Source organism: Corvus moneduloides, chromosome 18 (assembly GCF_009650955.1).
Source record: "Corvus moneduloides isolate bCorMon1 chromosome 18, bCorMon1.pri, whole genome shotgun sequence".
In the NCBI taxonomy this organism is placed as follows: domain Eukaryota; kingdom Metazoa; phylum Chordata; class Aves; order Passeriformes; family Corvidae; genus Corvus; species Corvus moneduloides.
The window spans coordinates 13,618,765-13,644,569 of record NC_045493.1 but is presented as its reverse complement, the minus strand read 5'-3'; the positions used below and the strand labels follow the sequence as shown (position 1 = coordinate 13,644,569).

At 45.0% G+C, this 25,805-nt stretch overlaps 1 protein-coding gene across 3 annotated transcripts in view; it reads right to left on the bottom strand.

Annotated features, from left to right (window-relative positions):
• The window catches only part of TMEM132C (transmembrane protein 132C), a 194,258-nt gene that overhangs the window by 21,926 nt on the left and 146,527 nt on the right, over nucleotides 1-25,805 (bottom strand). For 2 of the 3 annotated variants that reach the window (XM_032127729.1, XM_032127731.1), the window contains one exon: nucleotides 6,422-6,589. In XM_032127729.1, the coding sequence (XP_031983620.1) occupies nucleotides 6,422-6,589 (168 nt within the window). The remainder of the gene's footprint in view (nucleotides 1-6,421; nucleotides 6,590-25,805) is intronic. The other variant, XM_032127730.1, reaches the window with a different exon arrangement.

Below are 25,805 nucleotides of genomic sequence, written 5' to 3'. Positions count from 1 at the left end.
GGTCCCTACACAGTATGATGAAAGGAAATCCATAGATCTTCTTTTTGTTTCGACTTTTCTTTTCCTGGAATAGCCATGGCACTATGATGAAATATTAACGAGCCTGAGGCACTGTCCCCATACCATTAAAATTTCAAGGTCAGCTATAATGAGTGCAGGATTGAGGCTCAAGAGTTTGATTCTTTAAATGCTGCCTGTAGCTCAGCAACTCAATCCACTGGCAGAAAAATGCAGAACTCATCTTTTAATAAAGATACCCATGGATGCCACTGCCTAGTGGTTCCTTTGCCTATCAGAGTGCAAACAGTTCTTCTGTTTTTAGCTGTAGAACACACTGCAAGTTTTGCAAATACTGGAAAGCAAGGAAGAGCAGTGAAATTTGTTTGTAGCAAAATAAACAGCTGAAGAGGTTCAAGCATAGTTATTTGTGTAAGACTGGGTATATTAAGACAATAGCAAAGCATCATCCAAATAATGAAGTGCTGATGACTTCTCAGCAAATTGGGTATTGTGATATGGTTCCAGATAGAAAACTTAGAAAATAAATGACTACAATTAGTACACAACTATTTATTTATCTCTTGCAAAGACGGCCATCTGCCAGCTTCCTCCTTGGCAAATTGAGGTGCTCTTGCATCGTGCCTTACCCAGCATCCAGGCTGACCTTTAATCTGAGCAGACACACAAATGGACAGCAGACACCTCAACAGGAGCTCGAGTCTCCTCAGTGATCATTAACTGCATTTCATAAACTGCTTCCACTACAAATGCCAAAATATCCAAAGTATTTATGAATCCTCCATGACTGTTTCGTACCAGCCTGTCCCTGATGGCAGCAGTACCCACAGTAAAGTTATTCTTGTGTGTAAATTATGGCCAGATTGGGGCTCTAAACAAGATCAGTAACCTTGGCAGGTGTCCCTGACTGCCCCCACTATTGCTCTCAGAGTGTTGTTACCAGCAGCAGTTCCAGACTTTTCCAACCATTAAGGCAGAGCCCAACCATGAAACCCTCTAGCCAGATTTTCAGCCCCCAACTCCTCTGTTGCTTTGATTTGGGATTTTGTTTGAAGCTGCTGCACCAAGACAGGGACAGCTGTGACACTGTCCTGGATTTCAGCTCCCAGCAGAAATTCCTGACACTCCTGCAGTGGCCCTACCTGCTGTTAATGTCATCCTCTAGTCCTGATTCCCAAGGGCAGCAGAGCCCAGTGCTCACCAGCAGTCACTGAGGGACATCCTGAAGGCCAGATCTGTGTTTCTGCTCCCACTGACACCCCCAGCAGCTGCACATGTGGCCCAGTGTAATCTGAACCCATGCTGTGATCTGAATACACCTCAAAGCTATTAATGCCCCTTAAAATGAGCAGAACCAATAAAGGAGGTCTGCAGAGTACAGTTCAAGGCTACCACACTGAGATTAGCCTCCAACTTTTAATTTACCAACTATAAACACCAGCACTACAATAAGAACACAGTAAGGTGTACAACATCCCCTCATACAGCATCAGGGTAAAAGTTGGTTCAGGAATGATGAAATACAAATCTGAAATGTTTACAGCAGCTGCTGAAATACACAGAGCACTGAAAATGCTTCAGTCCAGGTTGTTTTCATGGAAAACCCCAAACTTAAGTTCATAAACACTATTGAAAGTGCTCAGACTGGAAATGTCACTGCAAGGCACTGCAAGGCTCCTGAACCCACTGAATTTCCACTTGAATTCCCAGCAGATGGAAAGGAGCCTATGCATGCAACTGCAATTACCATTAATGGATCCAGATATATGGATTCTATTGGTAAATTCCAGCTTAGCGAAATAAAATTTGGCTTTTGCTTCCTTTTTAGTGCCATAATAAATTTTGTGTCCACTTTTAAAAGGTTGGACCACTGTGTGAAGGTCTGGAGCACTCAAAGGCATTTAAAGTTCATGAAATCAGCTGTAAATTTGGAAGTAAAGACTGGGAACTATGAGACAGTAAAAAAAGTGGCAGTCAGCACATTCAGACAGGACACAAACTGTGCACTGAGCTGCCTTGGGACCATGATTATCACTGGGAAACTGTTACCTGCTATTTGATAGATCCAGACAGATCCTTATTTCAGATTTCCACGGGGTTCTGTTACTGAGAGCAGTGTAACTGCAGCCCAACTGAAGTAAAAATGAATACAAATAAGCTTTGAGCTGATGGCCAATTGCTGGGCAGAAGCATCACCTCTAAGCTCTTTACATGAACCGTACAAAGGGACGTTCATTCAGTAACTAAATATTACAGGCCAAGTGCTGACAGGCACTGAGCATCTTCAGCTTCTGGCCTCACTCTGTCAGGTTTGCCTGAATCCAAAGTTACCAGAAATTCCACACAACTAAAAGCAAACAAAAGTATCTGCCTGAACCTCTAGATAACAATACAAATAAGTATTAAATAGCTCTCAATAGCTCTCATCAATAACTCCTCTTTTGCTCCTAAATTTGTGGTTTAAAGTAATCTACATGGCTTTAAAAGAACTATAAACTCATGCACACAGCCCTCGTACCATGGGCTTTGCCCAAAAGACATAATTTATGATGATGGGATTTTATTTTTAAGCAGAAAGGTTACTCCCACCAAGGTCTCTACACCAGGATTTCACAGAGGAAGATGCTATTTCTAAAGAACTGAACATAAAAGCTTGATGGGGAATTTCAAAATGAATTAAGGATGAAAGGCCTCTGTGCTCATTTGAAGCTTTCTGAGCGCTTTTTAACATCTGAACCAATTGAAGATGTCAATTTGCCTTGAACCCCAAACCACTTCCCCATGTAAAGAAAGATTTCCTGGAAACAAGAACATTCTGGATGGAAAAAAGAAACCTTAAAAAGCCTTTTTTTCCTTTATGATGAGATGAGAAAACCTTTTTGTTCCAAGCATTTAATTGAGCTGTGTTTTTCAGCCAGCTGCATGTTTTACAGCAGTTAGCACTCATGTCACAGCCACATCCCTCCAGAGGCCCTGCATGTATTGCCAAATGCACAGGAGACAGCTCCCCTCGCCATCTGAGCAACTCCAAACCAGTTCTGAGGAGAAAGAAATGGCACCTGAGGAACGTCCCTAGCAGATTCCAACAAGTGCTGTGTGTTAACCTCCCGAGCTGTGTGTTAACTTCCCGAGCTGTGTGTTAACTTCCCGAGCTGTGTGTTAACTTCCCGAGCTGTGTGTTAACTTCCTGTGCTGTGTGTTAACTTCCCGAGCTGTGTGTTAACCTCCCGAGCTGTGTGTTAACTTCCCGTGCTGTGTGTTAACTTCCCGAGCTGTGTGTTAACTTCCCGAGCTGTGTGTTAACCTCCCGAGCTGTGTGTTAACTTCCCGAGCTGTGTGTTAACTTCCTGTGCTGTGTGTTAACTTCCCGAGCTGTGTGTTAACTTCCCGTGCTGTGTGTTAACTTCCTGTGCTGTGTGTTAACTTCCCGAGCTGTGTGTTAACTTCCCGTGCTGTGTGTTAACCTCCCGAGCTGTGTGTTAACTTCCTGTGCTGTGTGTTAACTTCCCGAGCTGTGTGTTAACTTCCCGAGCTGTGTGTTAACTTCCCGTGCTGTGTGTTAACTTCCCGTGCTGTGTGTTAACTTCCCGTGCTGTGTGTTAACTTCCTGAGCTATGTGTTAACTTCCCGTGCTGTGTGTTAACTTCCCGTGCTGTGTGTTAACTTCCCGAGCTGTGTGTTAACTTCCCGAGCTGTGTGTTAACTTCCCGAGCTGTGTGTTAACCTCCCGAGCTGTGTGTTAACTTCCCGAGCTGTGTGTTAACTTCCCATGCTGTGTGTTAACTTCCCGAGCTGTGTGTTAACTTCCCGTGCTGTGTGTTAACTTCCCGTGCTGTGTGTTAACTTCCCGAGCTGTGTGTTAACTTCCCGAGCTGTGTGTTAACTTCCCGAGCTGTGTGTTAACTTCCTGTGCTGTGTGTTAACTTCCCGTGCTGTGTGTTAACTTCCCGTGCTGTGTGTTAACTTCCTGTGCTGTGTGTTAACCTCCCGAGCTGTGTGTTAACCTCCCGAGCTGTGTGTTAACTTCCCGAGCTGTGTGTTAACTTCCCGTGCTGTGTGTTAACTTCCTGAGCTGTGTGTTAACTTCCCGAGCTGTGTGTTAACCTCCTGAGCTGTGTGTTAACTTCCTGTGCTGTGTGTTAACTTCCCGTGCTGTGTGTTAACTTCCCGTGCTGTGTGTTAACTTCCTGAGCTGTGTGTTAACTTCCCGAGCTGTGTGTTAACTTCCCGAGCTGTGTGTTAACTTCCCGAGCTGTGTGTTAACTTCCCGAGCTGTGTGTTAACTTCCCGAGCTGTGTGTTAACCTCCCGAGCTGTGTGTTAACCTCCCGAGCTGTGTGTTAACTTCCTGAGCTGTGTGTTAACTTCCCGTGCTGTGTGTTAACTTCCTGAGCTGTGTGTTAACTTCCTGTGCTGTGTGTTAACTTCCCGAGCTGTGTGTTAACTTCCCGTGCTGTGTGTTAACTTCCCGAGCTGTGTGTTAACTTCCCGAGCTGTGTGTTAACCTCCCGAGCTGTGTGTTAACCTCCCGAGCTGTGTGTTAACTTCCTGAGCTGTGTGTTAACTTCCCGTGCTGTGTGTTAACTTCCTGAGCTGTGTGTTAACTTCCTGTGCTGTGTGTTAACTTCCCGAGCTGTGTGTTAACTTCCCGTGCTGTGTGTTAACTTCCTGAGCTATGTGTTAACCTCCTGAGCTGTGTGTTAACTTCCCGTGCTTGTTCCACTTCTGAGTGTCCCAGGCAAGGAGGCTCCTGGAAGCCCCTCCCGGACGCTCCAACGGTGCAAACGCCCTTCTAAGGAACCCTTCTGGTGCAGATAAATTATCACTGGAAAAAGCAAGAGAAGGGCACAGCAGGGCCTCAAGTGCTAATCAAAGGACACAGCGCTTCAGGAAAACATTCCTTCCAAACAGATTGCTGGAGAACTGCAACAGTCCAGGCTGTGCTACAACTACTGCAAGAACACGATCCTTTTTGTAAGGCTTGGGGATTTCATTGCTTCTTGATCGATATGCTCCAAAGCCAGAAAACCTAGAAGCCATTTTTCCAGAAGGATTTTTATCTGAGAAATAATTGTGCTGTCATTTTCTATGCATCATCTAGTGATGCATCACATACCACATGTTTTTTCCCTGAGTCTTTCTCTGAGTGGAGGAACTTAATTTTGGTAATTTTCACTGTTGGAAAGAAGAAATCCCTATGGGGATGGAATTATTTCATGAAATTCCGTAAGCTGTTAAAGCAAGATGGAATCACAGTAGTAGTCCCTTTCTGGTTTTTTTTAATTGTTATTTGTGAATGCTGTCTTGTATTTTTTCTTACTCAGGGAAGTGGTGTCCAATAAGGTTACAATCAGGATGATCCTAAACTAAATTTCAGTTTTTACTTCTATTTGTAGTTACGTGACTGCCTTAGGAAAAACATTAACAGGAATTCTTAGAGATTAAAATCTCTGTAAAGCATCAAGCTGCACCAAAACTGAGATACTTGGGTTGGCTTTGGGGGATCCTCTGAAAACAGAAAGTTTTCTGTAGAAGTCTTCTACAATGGCTTCCTTAGCCCAAAATATGACTACTTTTCCCACCTACATGGCCAGCTGTTGGCTCCTGCAAGTTCCCAGGAGTTTACTGCTTTCCATGACCCCACAAATGGAGCTGACCATGACAGATGATGCTGTGGCATCACTACTTCTACACTACACATCCCCGAGAGAGGAGAGCACACTGAAGACCCCTATGGAGCGGCATCACAAAGCCCACTGTGTCATGTGCTGTAAAATCTCATCGTGGAATGAAACCCCTGCTCAGAAGAACCTACAGGCTAAAATCCCCCCTGCTCCAAACCCATGCCCCGTGAAAGTCCTGCATGGGAAGTGCCCTGGGATTCACACAGAGCACTGATTCCCTGCACAGCTGGGAATTCCCTTCGGGCCTGTGACTGCAGCAGGAAGAGCTGTGCTGCCCTCAGCCAGTGCCACTGAGAACAGCTCTCAGGGGACTGGGAGCTCAAGCAGGGTGACTTTGCCCTGCACTTGCTGGGGGATGCTCACCCAGCCCACTCTGCTGAGGCAGCTGTGGAGGTGAGAGGCACAGCTGGAAAGGTGATGGGGAGCAGCTGGAGGAGCAGTGCTAACAGCAGAGCTGCTCTCACAGTGAATGGAATCTGTGCACAGAGGACTCGAGGGGGAATTACTGAGGCACTTTAAAATTAGGACATGGATAGAAATTAAACTCGGTGTGGTGGCTGAACAGTTGCACCTCACTCTTCCTAAAAATCCCTCTCCTCATGCTTTTGCAACAGAAGCATGATTAATTTTCAGGAGCTGATTTAGTCTTTATTCCCAGGCTATTTTCCTTTTGAAAATAAAACATGAAAATTCAGAAGCCACTCCGTGGCATGAACTTACTTTAATGACGTCTTCCCCGGAGGATTTGCACTCCACAGCCTCGGAGATGTCTGTCACAGCACTGTTCTCCTCAATGGACACCACCTTGATGGGCACTGCCACTGTCCTCCCTGTCAGGATGGCCGTGTTCAGGATCTCCGTGTCCTGGACCCAAAACAAAGCACAGCACTGTTCAGGTGAGTTCTCAGCAGCCAAAGATCTCAGTTCATCTCCAACTAGGTGCAACCTGGTACAAGGTAGTGAAGCCCCAGGTGTATTTCCTCTGCTAAATAAACACAGTCAGTACTGAATGCTGGTAGCCAGCACCATGAGTGCAGCTCAGTTCAGGTCAGGCACACACCACAGGTATCTTCTGCTTTCGAGATAGGTGGGGTTATTCCCAATATTCACCTTCCAAAATGTGACTTCCGAGTTTTTACTAACGTAGACTTGACTGGCAATGTTCAGACAAGGATAAAAGGGCCTCCAAAGTAAAAATGCTGCTCTCTGAGTCTAAGCCTATTGCAAAGACGGGGCCTCTCCATGAACTTTGTGTCTGGAACTGTTTCAAGATTATTTCATTTCCTCTGATATGGCCAGTGAAGCAATGTAAGGAATCCAGAAGGAGTTAGTGATGTTATTAACTGCAGGGAAAATAACAAGGAAATTTGAAGTCTGAACTGAGGTTGTGGCATATAAAAGCCTTTCAATGCACCATGGACCAGGCTAACACTTGGAACTCCTGAACTATTTCAGCATCACTGTATTCCCAAGATTCCCATGTAGGAGGGACTTCAAAGTTTTCTCCAACTTTCCAGCTTTCAATATAAAGTGAATAAAATATTCAGCAAATTCCTCAGCACTGAAGTCATAAGGACTGCAGCCACTGATGTCAACAGCAGCAAAATGGAGCACTGATACTGTTGATACTGTTTTCAATTCAAGTTTAGTGAGTCTAAAATTTAGGTCAGATTTTCTTTTCATCTGGCAACTTGTTATTTCTCAGGTTCTCCTGTAGCTCTCATAAGAAATCCCATCAAACTTGAAAGGAAATGCTAAAAAGGAATGTTGACTGTTCTAGAAACGTAAGAACTCTAAATCATTCCTATTGCATATAGGAGAATAAACCCAACACATTAAATCAGAGCATTTTAAATTGGAAAATGCAAGGCCTCAGGAACTCCTGACTTTCAAAGTCAGAGGCCACCCCCAGCCAGCTCTATACACATTCTGCTGGGTACCAGCATTCAGTGAAGTGCTGCAGTGAATGGCTTTACGAGTTCACTTCTGTCATCCAAACTTGACCATTTCATTGCAAAAGTATTTATTCCCATGTACTGGCATTTTGCTAAGTCCAGAAACGGATGCAAAAGAGCAGATCTCAGATGTGTGGAAAAACCCTCAGTACCAAACCCTACTGCTCTCCTGTCTGCAAACTAAAGCACCTGAATAACACACAAGGGTTCACCAAACCCAAGCTAAACACATTTGCCATTTGGCTACTGCAAGAGTTGCGTGTCCTTTAAAATTATCTTTGCCTCAATTCCTTATTTTTGTGCCTCTGAGCTAGACACTGAGAACTAAGGACTCCAGGGCAAAGGAGCAGCAAGGGAGTTTGTGGAAGTGCCAGGGAATCTTTTCAGGCCATCTCAGCTGTGCTTTGAAATTGTTTTACTCAGATCCATCTTTTCTTTAGTAATGGATATGCATTACTGATACAGAAATGTGACTTAAAGGGACAGGTTCAGAGGAAGAGAAATACCATAAAGATAAAGGAGTTTCAGACATAAAACACACTCTGTGGCCTGGGGATTTATCCATGTTTGCACTTCATGTTAATTTATGAAGTTCATGAGAAATCAGAAAGTCATATGCACATAAAACAAAGAAGAAACAAGCCTTGCACCACTGCCAAGAAGATGAACACAAAGACCTGCTTGTGCAGTGAGGTGAAACTTTGGTGCCATGAGCAGCAGAGTAAATCCATCATCCAGGTTTAACTCACAGTGAGCAGCCTGGGAGTCCCTGCAGCTGCCCTGGGCTCAGCTTTGCCCGTGCAGTGCTGAGCAATCAGTGCCTCCACGTGAAGCCAGAGATGAAGAAAGGCAGGATGGAAGCGGGAAGCCCAGCAGACAGGAGCAGGAGGCTCTGGGCAGCAGGAGCAGCCCGTGCTCCTGATTCCCCAGCCCTGAGGGGCACCAGGACAAGGTGCCAAAGCTTCTCCTGCCCTGGGAGATGCCCAGGCTGGAGCAGGGGCACCCTCAGCCCTGTGGCTGCAGCAAAGCTCTCAGCCCCACCAGAGCACAGGACTAAAATTCAGAACTGATTTGGGTGTAAGAAAAGGGGAAGGATTCAATTCAATGCAAGGTGTTTTTTTCTGCAGGAACAACGACTCTGATAAATAATGGACAGACAAGATTCAACAGGAAAAGCTGCTCTCAGAAAAGCATTTGGGGACTGCAGCACACCACAAACTGAATGTAAGCCAGCATTTGCACGCTGCTGTGGTTGAAAGCCAAACCTAGAAAGCCAAAGAACCTTGTGAACTGCACAAAGAGGAGTTTCACCTGCAAAGGTGAGGGGCTCCTCCCCAGCACTAGCATGGCCTCGAATAAAGGGCTCTGCTTCTGGGAATTATACTGCCAAGGAAAACCTCCTCAAACAGAAAGAAATAAAACAGGAAAAGGAGGATAAATCAACAGCTAGAAAGTAAGATCAATCAGGAATTACTGAAAAAAATGGGATTGTTTAGACTAGAAAAGATTATGGGATAAGATGTTTACTGTCTCCATATGCATAAAAGTCTTTAAAAATGATGAAGAATATAATGTTTTCCATGTTCAGGGACAAGGCCTGAAGTGATGGGCTTAAACTGCCACAAGGCAGATTTGTGTGACATTAAGGTAATCCTTATCATAAAAATAATGAGAGACAACTGATGGAACAGGTTCATCAATGCACTGAAGAAAATGGGACAGTCCAGCCCAAGAGATCTTTGGAGAACAGGTTATACATCACTCAGAAATAACAGAGGTTCTTGGAGCCAGGTAGAAGAGGAGAGGGCACAGATGACCTCCTGTGCTTCCCTCCACCACTTGCTTTTTAGTAGCCTTTATCTTAAATTTCTTCCAAACTGAATGACCCCACACTAACCCACAACCTCCTGGTGTTCCAAACAACCCTGGCCTGCTTCCCCCAGCACAAGTAACATGATCCTTCTCCACTGGACAAAGAAAATGATCTCTGCTTCTATACCGGAGGCTCCTGACAGGCAACATCCCTGATATTCCTGCTTGCTGCACTACAGAGAGCAGAGCTGCTCCACCAACTGCTCAGGAATAATCTGTTTCTCCCTTTCCAGTAGGTCACTGCTGCTGTATCTGAATCCTAAGTGGCTGTGATACAAAGACATTATTACAAAGGTCCAAAACCCTTTCAAATTTCCCAAGATCTTTCTGGAGGGAAGAAAGAAAATTTGGCTACTGGGACATGATGAACAATTAGGAACCCCAATCTCTTGCCCTTTGCTAATGGCTTCATTACAGGAAGGAGAGTGCATGTGAATGAATTTATTTTGATTAATTACCTCAGAGATGCATCTGCCCCACGAACTGCAAAAGGTGTTGTTTGTCAGGACAAAGGGCTACTGAAATCCCTTCTCTGTAGCCCAATACGAACACCAGGAATTTCAAATTCATGATGAGCACAAAGGAGATGGAAGATACTGTCAGTATTATCTCATGGCTTCACAGGTGGTACCATTACAGCATTAGAGATCCTCAGCACTGGGAAGGGATTGGTACCCACCCAGCTCCAGCTCCGAGCAGAGATGGAAACCTTTTGCCTTCACCTCCACTGAAAGCAGCCATAACTCACAGGTATTACACAGATTAGGAAATACTGATGTAGGAGCAATTAATATATTACACACTATACTAAAAGCAATTTTCAGCTCTGCCACTTCCCTCCCTCAGGCTCTAAGTGCCCTGTGATAGTTAAAACAAACCAGAAATAAAGACCAAGGAACAAAGCCTTGATTTTATTGTCTTTTTTGTTTAGAACTAAAATAGAACAACGTGTATCCTGTATCCCTGTATATGGAACAGCCTCATGGCACAACTGCTGCCTCCTCTGTGTTCCCTCTTTATTGCTGCAATAAAGCCAAAGGCAGTTCAGGGAGAATTGCTCACTGTCTGCACCACACACCAACTGACAGAAAACTCTGAACAGCACAGGAGAGCATCCATGGCCCAAGACTCCCCAAGAGCTGAACTGAAACAAATAAAAATAAAGGGAGCTCAGATAGACTCCCTGTGTCTGTCTGTCTGTGAGCACCCTGAATGTCAGCCACAGACACACGGCTCTGGCTCAGCACCCAAATTTGTTTCCCTGTGTTTTCCCACCTCCTGCATACCCCTGACTGTCCACTGATCAGCACAAGCAGCAATCCCACCTTCAAGGATATGCCAAGCAGCACCAGGAGGACAATTGTTCTCCAGCAGCACAGCAAATACAACAGCCAGCAGAGGTGGTGGTTTCTGTGTCCCATTTTTAAATGCAATATAGTGCCCTGATTGCAGGCTAATTTGGGAGTACACAAACAAGATTACCAAGAAACTTTCAGAGAGACTAAGAACTCATTTAAAATGAAGGCACTTTTTAAAAATCACAACGTCTTGGCCATTTCCACATTCTTTAATTTTTAAAATCCCCCAAGAACTAATCTACTTTCTGTGCAGGCAGCAACTAAAGTTTTAAAATCAAATTTATTTTGTGTGACGAAAACCCCTGAAAGCATCTGATGGCAGTGTTTGGACTTGTTCCCCAAGAAATTCAAAAATGAGCAAAGTAGAGTAAATTGAAAAAACAGAAAGAAGATGAACTGTAAGTAAGCATCGATATCCAGGTCAGAAAGAAGTTTCTGTGAGTGAATTGCAAACTCTGAAAAAGCCAGGATTGGCACTTCCAAAATGGAAATGGAGAGCCACAGAGATAATCCTCATGGAAACAAGGGAGACTGTCTTGGCAGCACAATGCCCAAATCCCAACAACATCTGACTCTGATATTGCAGAGGCAGAGTTGGCTTTCTTGTCTGAAGAACATCTACAAACTCCCAGTCAGGATGGCTCTTTCCAGGGCATCCCTTCAATGAATGCAACACATGAAGGAAATAATTACTATTTAAACATATTTAATTAACAAATAGTATAACTAAAGAACAATTTTTCTTCTAATGATTAGAGGCAAACTCTAGTGGTTAGGCTCAAGGAGGTATCAAAGGAGCTATTAGAAAGCAAATAATTGAATTTTGTGTGTTAGAAATTACTTTAAACTTTACTGACAGAATTTGATGCAGAACCACCACCCTCGAGGAGCTCTCCAAGCTTTCCTCCTTGGAGCTGCTGTTACAACCCAGAGCACCATAAACCTCCATTGGTACTCAGCTCTTGCCTGTGTCAGGGCTCATTTGGATAAAGTCCACGAGCAGCAGTATTGGCCTCAACATTTCCTTCCACAGCTGCCCTCACTGGGCTGCTTCAGAGCAAACTCTGCAGGACTGGTTTTCAGAAAAATCAGTTCTTTCTTAGAAAGGGAAAATGATACCCCTAAAGCAAATGTGTTCCAGGCAGAGCTGAGCAGGCTGTGCTCACATTTGGTCATTCAGAGTTAGGTAACCCCACGGCTGACTCTGCAGCAATCTCACACTTTATTCCATCCCTTTTCAGCCAGGGAACTTGCACTGCTGGCAGCAGGAGCTCTGCACAAAGAGCAGGAATACAGAATACAAGCCTCAGTTGCCTGGATTTAGCTGAAGAGCAAACCTTATGTTCATCCAACCTCTCAACTGTAAGAAGGCAAGCATTCAGCCATGACTAATGTAGGGACTAATTCAACATTAAATTGTGGCAGAATGAGGAAGCAAAGTGACAGCTGTTTAATTAAACTCTAAATCCGATTAGATGGTGTTATCAAGAGAAATCCATGGGAGCCTGAGGTCATGAGAATGGTCCTGTTTGCAGGCTGAAAATTCAGTGAGTGGAGTCTCCCAGAATGATGGTAATCACAGCTCAGCATTCAGATTTGTCCCTCACACAACCACGCCACCTCACCAGTGGCAAACCTGTGGCACAGACCTGAAGAAGTGATACAGAAATGCCATTTATGTTTTGAGAGGGAAAGAGCATGTGGGAAAGAGGCAGTTGGGCACTGTCTGCCTGAAAAACAACCCAGAGTTTGTCTCACAGAACAAGGACAGACCCAGCAAGTCCTGGCTGCTGACAGGGCTGCAGTCAGGGGAGACAAAGCCCTCACAGGAGAGCTCCAGGAGCCGGGCTGTGCTTCCAGCTGGGGATAACCCATCACCCTGAGGAGCAGTGACACCCCCAGCAGCAGATTTGCAATAGAAGATGGAGATGTGGGAGATGTGAACGGCACATGCCAGCTGCAAACACCACAGCGAGGGCGCGGAGCTGTGCGTCACGAGCTCCAGAGCATCCCAGGCAGAGCAGTCACAGAGCTGCACTGCACTGCAGGCACTTGTGATGCCGATTTGTGAGGCTGGGAACACAACGGGTGTGGATTCAAGTTATTAATCTGCTAAAATTACAGCTGATTAATGAAAGAACATTGTTAGGCAGCAGACTCTGTTTATCCACATAATCCTATGATTAACAGTAAATTATACATTGTGCTTTCTGCCAACGGGGTCCTCTGACACTCCACATCCACAGGCAGTGTGTACAAGAAGGGAAAGAAGCTGACATTCTGCTTTCCAAATTCTCAGCACACCCTGCAGAAGAACAGCAGTGTTCCTGCAGACCAAGGAGTTCGGATGATTGAGGACCCCCCGAGGCAGAGTCACCCTCTGGCAGGAGTGGGGAAGAGCAAATTTTGTTGGTTGGATTTTGGGCTGCTCTTTCACTTGTCTCCAATACTATCAGCCCATCACATCTTAATCCTGCTCTGCTTCATTTATCACTTTATAATATGAGGGTTTTATTTCATGAGTAGTATCAACTGCAGAAGAAACGGGGTAATGCTATTCAGGAGTGAAACCAACAGGGGACAACCTGCTCACTTAACAGCACCCCTCAGCATCCAAACATGGATCCACATGGAATCCAGCCTACTCTGAGGTCCACGCTGCCAAGGAAAATGTTATCCAAGGAACAAATTAACTGTGGAGAAAAATTAGGCCGTTCAAAATCTACATAAGAAACAGACTTACTGAGTAAAAGTTGCCATTTCTGCAGTCTGCTTCTGACGAGGACAGGAGAACAAAGGAACTCAAAGTTTCTTTTGGATGCTAATTCCATTCGACAGCACTGTGAGGTATCTCCTCTGTTAAATCTTTGTTAAATGGCCAACAATACACACGGCACAGAAATTAAGGACAGCACCTGCCCTGAAGAACAAACAGCGCGCAAGTCAAACACAGCCCAAACATCTCCCGTGGAAAGACCCAAAGGTGGAGGCTGGCACTGTTCTGTCCCTGGCATGCACAACATCTGTTTGAAGACCCTGATCAACATGATGTCTGCGGGTCTCCAGGAGTCTTCAAGAGGATGGAGGGAGGAAATGTAGAGCCAGGGACACAGGAAAGGGATTCAGACTCATCTTCCTCACTTCCCAGAAAAGTGGCTTTGACAGTTACAGCCCATCAGAGCTCAGGCTGGGCTGGGGCCCCTCACCAACTCCTCCTGGGGCTGGACCACTGCCAGGAAAACAGTGGCAGCTTCCTGGGGCCAGAAGGAGAGAAAGCAAAGCAGGGATGGGAATCTTCTGGGCCCAGCACAATCTTCCCTGTAGCTTTTGTGAACAGTGTAATTTATGATGAAGATCTAAGTGTCTCTTCAAAATGGGAACTCGGTGTTCTGCAAAAATGCAATGCCCTTTTAATCAATGATCTTGTCTCTGTTTAGTCTCCATATTAAGATAAATCTTAATTACTGGCCCCCTACATTAGCAACAAACCGTTCCATTTTCTTCCCTGCTTGTACAGTTTTCAACTACCCTGCTAGTGGAATTTTTGAGTCCTGATAAATTACACTCTGCAGACAGAAAAGGGGGGATGTAGAATATATTAACAGACAGGGATGCAGAGAAATATCTTTGGATCCTTGGATGACTAATCCCCACTTTCCTTGCAGTGAATCCATCCTGTTAGCATTCAGACGTGCAAAAGGGAGCATCGCCAATGATTACTTTGATTTAGCAGAGGCAGACTGTGTTGCTAAATGTAATTCTATCATCTGCCAAAAGTGAGCATCCCTTCCAAAGTAAGAGGAGACTGGAGCACCTAATTGCTTTGTTCTGTTTGCAGTTAGCGACGTGAAACGCTGGCATTGCTCAGCTCTGTGCGGGCACGAAGGCCACACCGAGCCAAGGTCAGGCACAGAGCTCTGGACTCCACCCACATTATTACAACAGGAATTCAGCAATTTTCAATTAAAAAAGTAAAATCTTACCAGCATGAGCTTCCATTTGTAAAGGCCATAAGGGATGTTCTGGCCAGCAGGGAAACGAGCAGTGGGCACGCCCTGGGCTGTGATCAGGGCGGACATTCCAAAAGGGACAGGGACAAAGTCTGCTGTAAGCTGAGGGCTGCTGAATGCCCCTTCTGCAGAGCTTATGGGACAGACTTCTACTGGCAGACAGGGCAGCTCTCTGCTGAGGGGGATAACCAGCCCTTCTCTTCACGTTCAGCTTTGAAACCAGTGGAATGAAGAACCCTTAACATCCAGCAGCTCCAGAGAGGCAGAACCACAGAACCACGACGCCTCTGAAGCTCCTGTCACTTCTTCCACTTCTGAACAACTGAGAATCAAATTCCCATTTCTTTTAACAAATTGGTTTCAGAAGTAAATATTTACTTCACAGTATTTGTTATACTAACTTTATCATATGCAGTTCATAAAAGCAATTCAAAACTTAATTTTGGAGCCGTATGAGTTTGCCACAGGCACTGAGACTAACCAGGAAATCTTCCTTCCTCTCCCTTGTGACATAAGGATCTAAGCACTTGCATTAATATTTCCACCAGGAACGTTCCACTGCCAGAATATTAATGCTAGGTGTATTTATTATTTCTCTAAAAGCAACCCCATCCTGGCTCCACGTGCTGGCTGTCAGTGCTGAGCAGAGATTGTGCTGAGACTTTCTACACCAAAGGGGGTAAAAAGAGCAACCAGATCAACCGATCCTCAGCACATCTTGGTGAGTAAGTCATTCTTCTGGTTTTCTGAACAGATCTAGGGATGAGAAAAATCATTCCCACACCATCTGATACTGTTTGGTTTTGGTTTTCTTGCTGAATAAAGCACTTTCCTTCCATTTTATTTTCTAAATATATTTGGGGAAATACACAGCCCCGAGTTATACCACAACAAAACTAAGAAATTGATTACTTTTATTTATGAAGTACAGACCTCCAAGCAGCACTGTAGCTAAGTGGGTCTTGATTTGATCCCTTATGGCTTTTAATTTTTTTTTTTTTTTTTTAATATATAAAACCTCTGTTTTATCTCAAAACCCGCATGAAGGTGATGGGAAAAGCGAATCAATAAGGACATGGAATAAAATCAACGTTTTCATGCTTGATTGCATCTTCCTTCAGCATCTTTAAAGCTGTACATGAGTGCAGTTTGTCCTTTGTGTCTCTCATGAATAGTGTGTCTCACCAGTGCTGGGCCTCTGGCTGGGGCCTCTCTGCCTTTCAGGAGCTGTGGCACCAAATTCAATCAGGAACAGCTCACTAAAACCCCAAATATGACACTAAAGCTGTCTCTGCTTTCTCATGACTGGAACAGCCACGCCAGGATTCAGTGGCCAATCTGCATTTGCAAAGAAAGATGGTATTTCCTGCAGTGTGGAGGAAGAGTCTGCAACTGAAAATGACTTCAAAGGAAACAATTCTGGAACCTATTAAAACCTAGAAAAAATCTTAAGGACAACTGCAGGAGATGGGAACCAGAACCCCACATTTCATTTTTCTATAACCACTTAAAATACAGAATAAGGACATAAAAGTGACTGGAGGAGATGAGAAGCAGAAGCCTACATTTTATTTCTCCAAGCTTATACATAAAAAAAAAAAACCAAAACAAAACCCCTGGATTTTTTAAAAGATGCTGATTTGTAACACATGAAACTACCTGCTCCTCTTCATGACATTTCATTCCTTACTTTCAATATTTCGCTTAAATTGGCTTAGAAATGAAAGCACTTACATAGGAAACACATTCTCTAGAGAGGAAAAGTTGGAGTTATGGCTTGAGATGTGAGCGATTACCTGAGATATTCCAACTCCAGCACCGTAACTGGTTCCTTTTAGCATAGAAAACGGAAACAGATGAAAATCTGTGCAGTGACAGGTTAAAAGCCCTTATTCTGAGTCCAACACACTTGAGAACCACTGCTGCTGCTGCTGCTTCAGAGCACTGCTGCTTATGGATGTGAGTGCACTTGCAGGTGCTTATGAATACACTTACACGTGATAAATACAAGCAATAAACTGTCCTAAGTTCTCCTGAAAACTTCTGGTTTTATGCATTTATGCAGTGCATAAATTATACACGTTTCATCTCCGGTAGACATACGAGAGCATCTGCAATATGCAGTCATACATATAACTTCTTATCTAATAAGCACCCTTAGAAGAGTGCTTGGAAAATAAAGAGTGGAGAGAAACATATTAAGAGCATTAACTGAGTGAATGCAGCCACTCCCAACATTCCCAGGAAAAGATAAATACTTGTTAGGGATACCAAAAGCGAGGCCAATAAAACAGCCTCAGAAACTCAGCACATCGCAGCCTCTGTCATCACAAGAACAGCTTTTCATTTGCTCAGACATCTCAGGGAATAATGGTCTGAGGGAGCCCTGGGCTGTGCTGAGCACCTCTCATGTTTTCTGCACTGCTGAACGGTCCCATTAAGGTTCTCCCAGATGGGAATGGGAATATTGGTGCAGCCTGGATGGGAGAGAAAGGCAATGGGCACCCGTGATTTGATGACGGCCAGTCCAGGGGTGCTTAAACCATGGATGGAACTGTGTAGTATTTCCTTGATGACACAATTCCATGGCTTACAGTTCTGTTTTCTTGTATAAAGACATGAAATTTGTCAATTTAAGGGCCTTTTATCCAGATCTGTCAGTCATTTACTTTCCTTAGGAACCCGAGGAAGTGACTTGGGACCGGCCCCCTGGTGAAGCTGGGTTTGCTCCCCCATCAGGCAGAGCCAGCCCAGCCCTGGTGATGCCTCCAGCCTGTGACCACTGTGGGAATACAGCTGGTTGTGAAAAGGCAATTTTCATCAGCAATTTGAAATTCTTCCCATGTTCATTCCAGTTAAACCTGTGGCCCCGTTCTACAGTTGGCTTTATAGCTATAATAATAATAATAATGATAATAATAATAATAATAATGCTGTAATGGCTGTCACCAACAGGCAGCTGGAGACTGAACACACAGAAGAGCATCAGGACACACGACCACAGGCTGCGTGTCTGTAGAGATGGGAGGAATTCTTATGGAAACACGACTGGGAGGCATTCTGCAGGAAGAGAAGCCACAGACTTGATCACAGGCAGACAGAGGCAGGGCTTTTCATTTTATCTATGACACATTTCCATCCCACATCTTTCTTACTGTAAATATTTTGCAAACATAATTTTTCAAAGCCTGACCCCACTGAATTCAACATCTGTTTTCAGTAAAGCCAAGGTCCATCCCACCAGGCACTATGGAGTAAACCCCAAAGAGTCCTCACTAATGTGCTTTCCTGTAGTCAGACCCAAGCACTTCTTCTGTGACTCTCCACTGAGAGATTAAACTGTACACTCAAAATATCCACACAGTTAGAGACAAAAAAAAAAAAAAAAGAAGGTGTTTTTGGGGTCATGCTTTACAGCAGATCCTACCCTCAATTTGCAGTCTGGGAGAAGACTGAAGTGTCTAAGAACAGAGAGCCATGCCGTGCTCTCAGGCACCACCCCTGGCTCCAGATGCTCTTCCAGGTCTCCTGGAGGTCCTGTGTCAGCCCTGGCAGTCCTGGAGAGATGGCTCAGGCTCTGACACCTTTCATGGGTTAGACCCTACGTGTAGGCACCTGGATCCTCTCCTTGCTTCTCCCACATTAACCTGTGCCAGCTCAGTTTCCAATCTGCCTTTCTGTGCTTCATCTCCCCGAGTGCAGAGCGGCTCTGTCCTCACTCCCTTTATTGATCACCAAATTTGAAATTCTTTTCAGTCAATGAAAATCTGGTGCCTACTAGAACCCACTCCTGGGTGGAGCCCCCAGATTTCAGTGGACAGGGACCAAGTTTTGTACAGTGCTGCAAACCACCCTGACGGTGAATAAACGACTCCGTTTGGAGAGTCAAGGCGGAATCTTTCCCAGCCTGGCTGTTCCAAGGAAAGGGCACTGTCCTGCTCGGACTGAGGGGTGGTCTGAACTCTGTGACCAAGGTGAAGTAATTTTAAATGCTTTATGGACTGCAAGGATTAAGTCCAAGGACAATTTCTTGTTTTAAGTAACTGGGGTCCTGCATGATACATGGATGATTTTTATGGCCGCTGTGGAGGTTGTGAACTTGTTTTATTTGTGTAGATTAATATGCCATGGATTATTAATGAGCTGCTTTCTCCTTCTAATAGACAGTGTTCATGTCCTAGAAGTTCCTAAAGTTCCTCAGTTCCTGGCCATGCACTTGGCTGAAGTTTGTGGATGTCAGAGCCCTATTTAAACCACAGTGGAAGTGAAGCAGGCAGCTTCTGCTTCAGTATTTCAATTTAATTTAGTCTGGTTTGAAATCAGCAAGAGACATTTTCTACTTGCTCCTTTCTTATTTTGGCTGTACAGCTTTAATTTTCGATAAGCAAAATCTGTAACAAAGACACCACGAATTCTTATGCAACCACCATGAAAAAGTGGTCATAAAAATGCAGGAAATAGTCATTATTATTTCCTATCCTTGTACCTAGATTATTTTTCCTTTTCAAACAGTTTATTGATTTCACTGACTTCACAGCAGCTCCACCCAAGCAAAGCACACAGAGGGCAGGAACAAGATTATTGCATTAATGAGAGCAGATACTGTACAGACATCAGAAACCCACTGCCGTTAAAAAGATGAGAGACTGACACAGGAAAATTGAATTATTGATCAGACACATGTCTGATAGACTGGTGGGCCTTATGATATAGAAACTGAACCTGGCATATATCTGGAAGGAGGAAAATTGAATATATATGGTATGTATAATCACAGATGCAATTATTTCCCCCTTACTCCAGCAGAAACATGTTTTACCTTCAGGGGTTGCTTGTCCAGATCCTGCTGGAGGCTCTTGGCTAGAGAAGCATCCTTGAAAGAGGTTGCTCTGATCACTGTCTAAGTCAGGATATGACAGACAAAGGGATCAAATCCATTTGTTTAAAGCACTGTTTTCTTTGTTAGTATAACCTGGAGCAACCCCAGTGACCATTAACTTTATCTGAGCATCTCACAGCAACTTCCAGCGCTGAAAGAGGCTTGAATAAAGATCTGTGTGCTTGAGAGCTTGGCTTTTTCTTCCATCTGTTGGATGGCCTAATAAAAGACATCACCTCTAGCCACAAACCTTGCTTCACTCATGGAATTACTCCTATTTTTACTCTTCAGGGCTACAACTGCCCTGCCAGTACTGACGTAGGGGAGACCAGCATCCATGTTTAAGCAGGGAATTTTCCTTCATAAAGAATCAGCAGTACAGAACTCCTGTCAGCCAAACCCTTGCATTGTAACACAGGAGATACATGTCCATTTTAAAGATGAGTCAACTTGCTGTGGGCCTGAGCCAAGGATCCAGGAGAGGCAGAAACTGACTGCAGACAGACATGTGGCTCCCATCCCACCAGACAATTCCTATTTTTGCAGATCAGAGCCTCCCAGTGCTTAATGAGTAGCCCATAATTTGGATGAGGTAAGAGCAGTGAGGAGGAATTACTGAGTCTCGAATGACTTATTTATTACCACACCAAGCTCACTCCTGAAGCTTCCAGGCATCCTTAAAACATATGCCTCAGGATACCTGTGCCAGCTGGCAGCTCCTCTCTCAGTCCTGCTTTTCAGTGCTTCCAATTGACATTTTGTCCCAGCTCCAGCAGCCAAACCAGAGGCTCCTCTGCTGGCTCCATCAAGCAGCAAGCTGTGTAAAAACTTCCCAGCCTTGGCACACGGGCATGCAGGAGCCTGGACAAAATGATTCCCGAGGACGCCCAGGTCTGAGACTGATCGCTTTGGTTTCTGCTGCTGACATAATCTGTGCAGCAGGAGGCCTCCTGCCTTCTGTTAGCTCCCCAAAATGAGAGCTCAAGAGCACAGAGAGGTTATAGCAAGCCTTCTGGACCTCAGCCAGCTGTGCACTGTTTCAGAACACAAAAGGAAGAGAATTCACCTTTAAATCACACAAGGTGGTTTTTGCTCGCATCCTTTTTCCCCAGGCTACATCCCAGTAAAGTCTGGTTTATGCAAATGAAAATAAAAGTGTTATGCCGAGGTAAAAAATGTCCACATTAAAGAAAGAAAAGAGATGAAGTGCTTCTCCCTGGCATGGCACACCGAGACTAGAGCTCAGTAATGAACCTCAAGGTCTGAACTGCAAGCAGCGGTTTTTGCGTAGAAGGTGTAAATAAATGTGCAATTCTGCAGAGCCATCCTGTATGTGAGCACATTATGTGCTGCAGTAACACTCTGGCGTGTCTCTCAATACCAAATTTACAGGCTAATGTTTCCCTCTATCATTTTCTCAAACTTCCCAGTGAACTTGAATTATTTTTACACTTATTTAGTTTAAGCCAAATGCTCATTTCACAGCCTCCAAAGGACACAGAGCTCTGCTCCTACAGGGCCTTGGGGAGCAGAGCACAACACAGTCACTCCTCTGGTACTGACACTCAGCATTCAACAGTCACCTACTGTAATTAATAAAACTGCACTGTTGCTATTTTTCACTAATAGAGGATTTCCAAAAGCAAATTGCAGCCATAAATTACATCATTACAGCCTGTATTATTGTTCTGTGAGGTAACAAATCTTGCAGAAAGACAATCAGCCCTGCTAGAGGAAAAAAAAAATACCGAGGACAAATCAGATGATTGGGACCTGATTAAAATTAATGTCAGTGGCACTTTTTTTCCATTTGCCTGCTGAAATTCCCTCTCTCACCGGCGTGGTGGTCGTGCCGTGGTGCTGGTGCATGCGTTGTTTCTGAGGGGAAAACCCATCTCGACCAGTTCAGTGTCTGTGTGGCTTCCCTTTGCCAGGCCCTGCAGTTTAACTGGGCTCTAGAGACACCCCACAGCAATGGGGCACAGAGTGCAAGGGCTGGGCTGTTCACTTGCTCAGCACATGGCACCACAAGGACAGCTGGGGCATTGCAGGAGGGCCCCTGCACACAGCCTGTCCAGCTCAGAAAAGTTGAGTTTTTGTTGGTCCAAACTTTGGTGAGGTTCTGGTACCCTTTTGGTCCTGGGATTATGAATAGATGAGATCCCCTCCCCACTGCTGCTCCCTGTGTCCTCCAGCAGCTGCTGCAAGGGCGAAGAGAGAGCCAGCAGCACAATGCCAGCTCTGTCCTCTGCACTGAGCTGAGCCCTGTCCTGCCTTCTGCAGTTATCTCCCTCAAGCAGAACTACTGAGTTTAAAGTACAGATTCCTAATGAATTCCATGACAAACATCCTCAGTGATGAGCATCTGTCTGGATAATGAACTGTAAACGGAGAGCAGGGCAGGGCAAACATGCATCCACAGCAAATCGAAGGTGAAAAGTTCCTGGGTTTTTAAGGTTTGGGGTAGCTCATTAAAACACTGAGGCTTATAAAAGTCATGGTGATTTTTAACCCCATGCTCCCTCATTATATCCCATTAGAGTAAAGCATTTTCTCGTTGTCTCCATCGTTTCACTGCCCAGGCTGTAACACCTCAGGACCTCCTTAATTAGAGTCCAGCCTAAACAATTCACGACTCAGCTAAGCAAATGTTTCACCTGGCCGTGAAGAGTGAGGCATCCCCCAGAAACATCAGAACTCTCCTTACAGATCAAAATCATCATTAGAAGATGCCAATTAAGAGAAATCCCTCCTGTTTTTCTGTATGGGTCACAGCTATCCCACCTAATGCTCAGGCTGGCTGAGAACCAGCTCTGTCTGCAAACACACCTGGTCTGCTCTGGCAGCCCCTGCTCAGCTGTCACCTCCTCAAAGTGACAGCACGAGGAGGTGGAGCCCATTTACTCTCCAGGGAAAACCACAAATGTTTGTTGCCTGGAATTAGTTTGGACAGTGGATGTGTATTTATGATTTAAGTCTAGGCAATCATTTGTCAGCTAAAGCTAATGAGAAAAGTCCAGTTTAGGGAGAACCAGTACATTAATTCCAGAGGAGAAGGCCCAGTCTAGCGATGGAGACTGCTGAGTGCAATTCCCTTTCCAGCTGCAGCAGCAGCTCCCAGACAAAGCCGTGCCATGTTCTTCCATCTCCCTTTTCCCCTCTGCAGCCCTTGGCAGGAGCAGCTCCGTGCTGCAGGAGGCACAGCCAGGCGAGCACCTGCCTGCAGGGCTGGCCATGGCAGAGCTCTGCTCACAGCCTGAGCTGCTCAACGCACCCTGCAGTCCTGCAAATCAGGAACTTCTCTGCCTTTAAATTCCAGTTCTCTCTCAGCTGCAAACTTCTGCACAACATCAGCCTCTGAAGTTGGTCTGCTCCTTCTGGGAAGTGCCCCTCTGCCCTCCTCCATCTGGTGTGGCTGTGAGGGCAGCAGGGGAGGGCACACAGGCTGAACACAGTCCTGAGCAGTTTCAGCACTGAAATACCCAGCCCTGGAATGTCCTTCTCAGGCACCATCATGTGGGACCAGAGCTCCCTCCCTCTCTGTTGGCTCTGCTCACATGTGCAGCAGCTGTGAAATTGCCTTTGTGGTTATGTTAAACAATCAGAATTTTAATCAGCTGTCACTTCAAATATTAACTGTTATTTCAGATGTCTTCTTCTGATGGAGCAGTATCACAAACCTGAACCAACACTCAGAGCAGTCCCCAAAACACACCACAAGAACCACACCATCTCTAGACTCCACACGTTACACAACGCAGGGCCATGGACTGACGCAAGTGGGATCCTGTGTCCCTCTGTCAGCTGTGCTGTCCCTCCCTTCCCATTCAGGGAGCTCAGTTTCAGTGAGCCCTGACCAACATCCTGACTTTGATCAGCTTGGCTCACACACAGGATTTTCTACAGCTTTCTGACACTCCTCTTCCAGCACACCAAGCAGCAATAATTTACTTGCTGGCTCTCTCACTGCACACCCTTGTTGTTCTGCAATTTTTTGTTTGGTTAGCAGGGTTTGCCTCCTTTCAAGACTAAGAAGCATCTATTAAGCCTTATATTAATATTTCTCAGAGATCTTTAAAAATATGGAAGCTAGCTGGCCCCACCTCTCCTCAGCATCTTAAAAATCCCGAAGTAATCCATTCCATAGCACTGTCAGATAGGGGGGATGCTGGAAGAGGAAATTATGCACACTCTTGTGCTGCACAGAAAATGACATACAGCTTGATGCAATGGAAATATGAATTCCAGCCAGCTGAGATAGCTTTATTGATCCATTCTCATTTCCTGCAAAAGGCAGGACTGAATGTGACTGTAGTAAAGAAGAGGACAACAGAAACTAGAGGCAAACCGCAAGGATTGTAGAAATGATGTCTGGGACTTTAAAAAGCAGTGTTAAATTGAGTCATTTTGGATTCTTTATGTTGTCTGCATCTTCTGACCAATGTGAGATCAATGAGCAACGGTTCATCCGTTTTTTGCTTTTGTTTCCTGATGGGCAGACAATAAAAAACGCCAATTCTTCCCAGATAAGATTAATCAATAAGCACTGCAAGTGCCAGCCGAGCTCACTGTGGGACACGGCCGATTTACCAGCAGGCACGGGGCTCCTGAGTTCAGCTCCTACCAAGAGAGAGCAGGGGCACAGTCAGTGCAATTCTGTCCCCATAAATCTGAAGGAAGCAATGCTATCTCCTCAGAGCAGCACTGCAGCCTGCAGTGGTGGGAACGGGAGGCACAGAAGGCATCTCTGTGTCTCCCCCTTCACCCAGGCGATTGTGGCTCTGCTCTTTCACCAACACCCCCTCTGAACTCCCGACACTCCTGACTTCACGGTGTTAGTCAGGGCTGCAGAGCTGCTGTAAGCTGTCCCAGTTGGTGTTTTAATAGTGATTGCTCAGTTTCACATAAAATAAACATCCTACAACTCGCAGTGTCTATTTCATGCGATCCATAACTGAATTATCTGAGACAATACCTGGCAGCTGAAAAGTCTGACACGTGGATGATGTGTTTGTTCATTTGGATGATGTGTTTGTTCATTTGTTTGTTTGTGATAAGCAAATCTGGAAATGGATTTTTCCTTCTGGAAAGCTCCTCAGTGCCTGTTGCATCCACTTCTATCAAGACTGAAAGATGAACCAGAGTGAGAATTCTGCACTTGTGTGACCTTGAACTAGATAGAGCTTTATGGTGTGAACTCACAGACTGTGCAGGCATGAAAACTCTATTTATTCGGGTCCATATTTTAAAATGGTATTGCAGGGACTTCATTACAGTGAAATACCTTAAAAAATCCTTACCTTAGGGAAGAGCAGACATAAATGTGTACATAAAGCAACAGTGCTTTGGGAGCTAAGTTTTTGATCATCTCTGTTTTAATGGAAAGCCAGTTAACAAGCACACATAAAAACTGTCAGAAAGTGATTTTGGCTGAGTCACAGCTCCACAGCAGGTCCATCCCCTGCTTCTGCAGCAGGAACATCAACACACCGAGTTCAGAACGTAAAGAAACACGCAAAACAAGCACTTCCTAATGAACAACTTAGCACTGAGCAAAAAGCACGAGGAACTGCACTGCCTAATGAGCAGCTGAGAGTCTCAGCTACACACTGATGCTGCCATGGCCAGGCTACTCTGCATAAAAACTTCAAACTTGGATTCAGCAGCAGCTCACAGGATGCTGTTTCACAGGGGAAAGATGCTTCAGTTTGTAGCAGTGGGTGCATCAGTTCCCACCAGTAGAAAGGCAGGACATGCAGAGACAGCTTATTATAGGTTTGATGAGACCCACTGGTACAGCTGAGGAGAACAGACAAATTTCTGGGCACGTGAAACAGCAGCAAGAACCTTTCAGAAATGCCTGAGCCTGTTCCAGCCATGCTTTGCTTGTAAGCAGTCACCAGTGGATCACAGAGGCTGAGGAGTGAAACCCGAAAGACCCACTGAAAATGAGTGTTATTTTCAAGAGGAAATATGCATGGATGAGCAAGTTGCATGGCTTCCCATGGTGACAAGTGGCCTTTGAAGTAA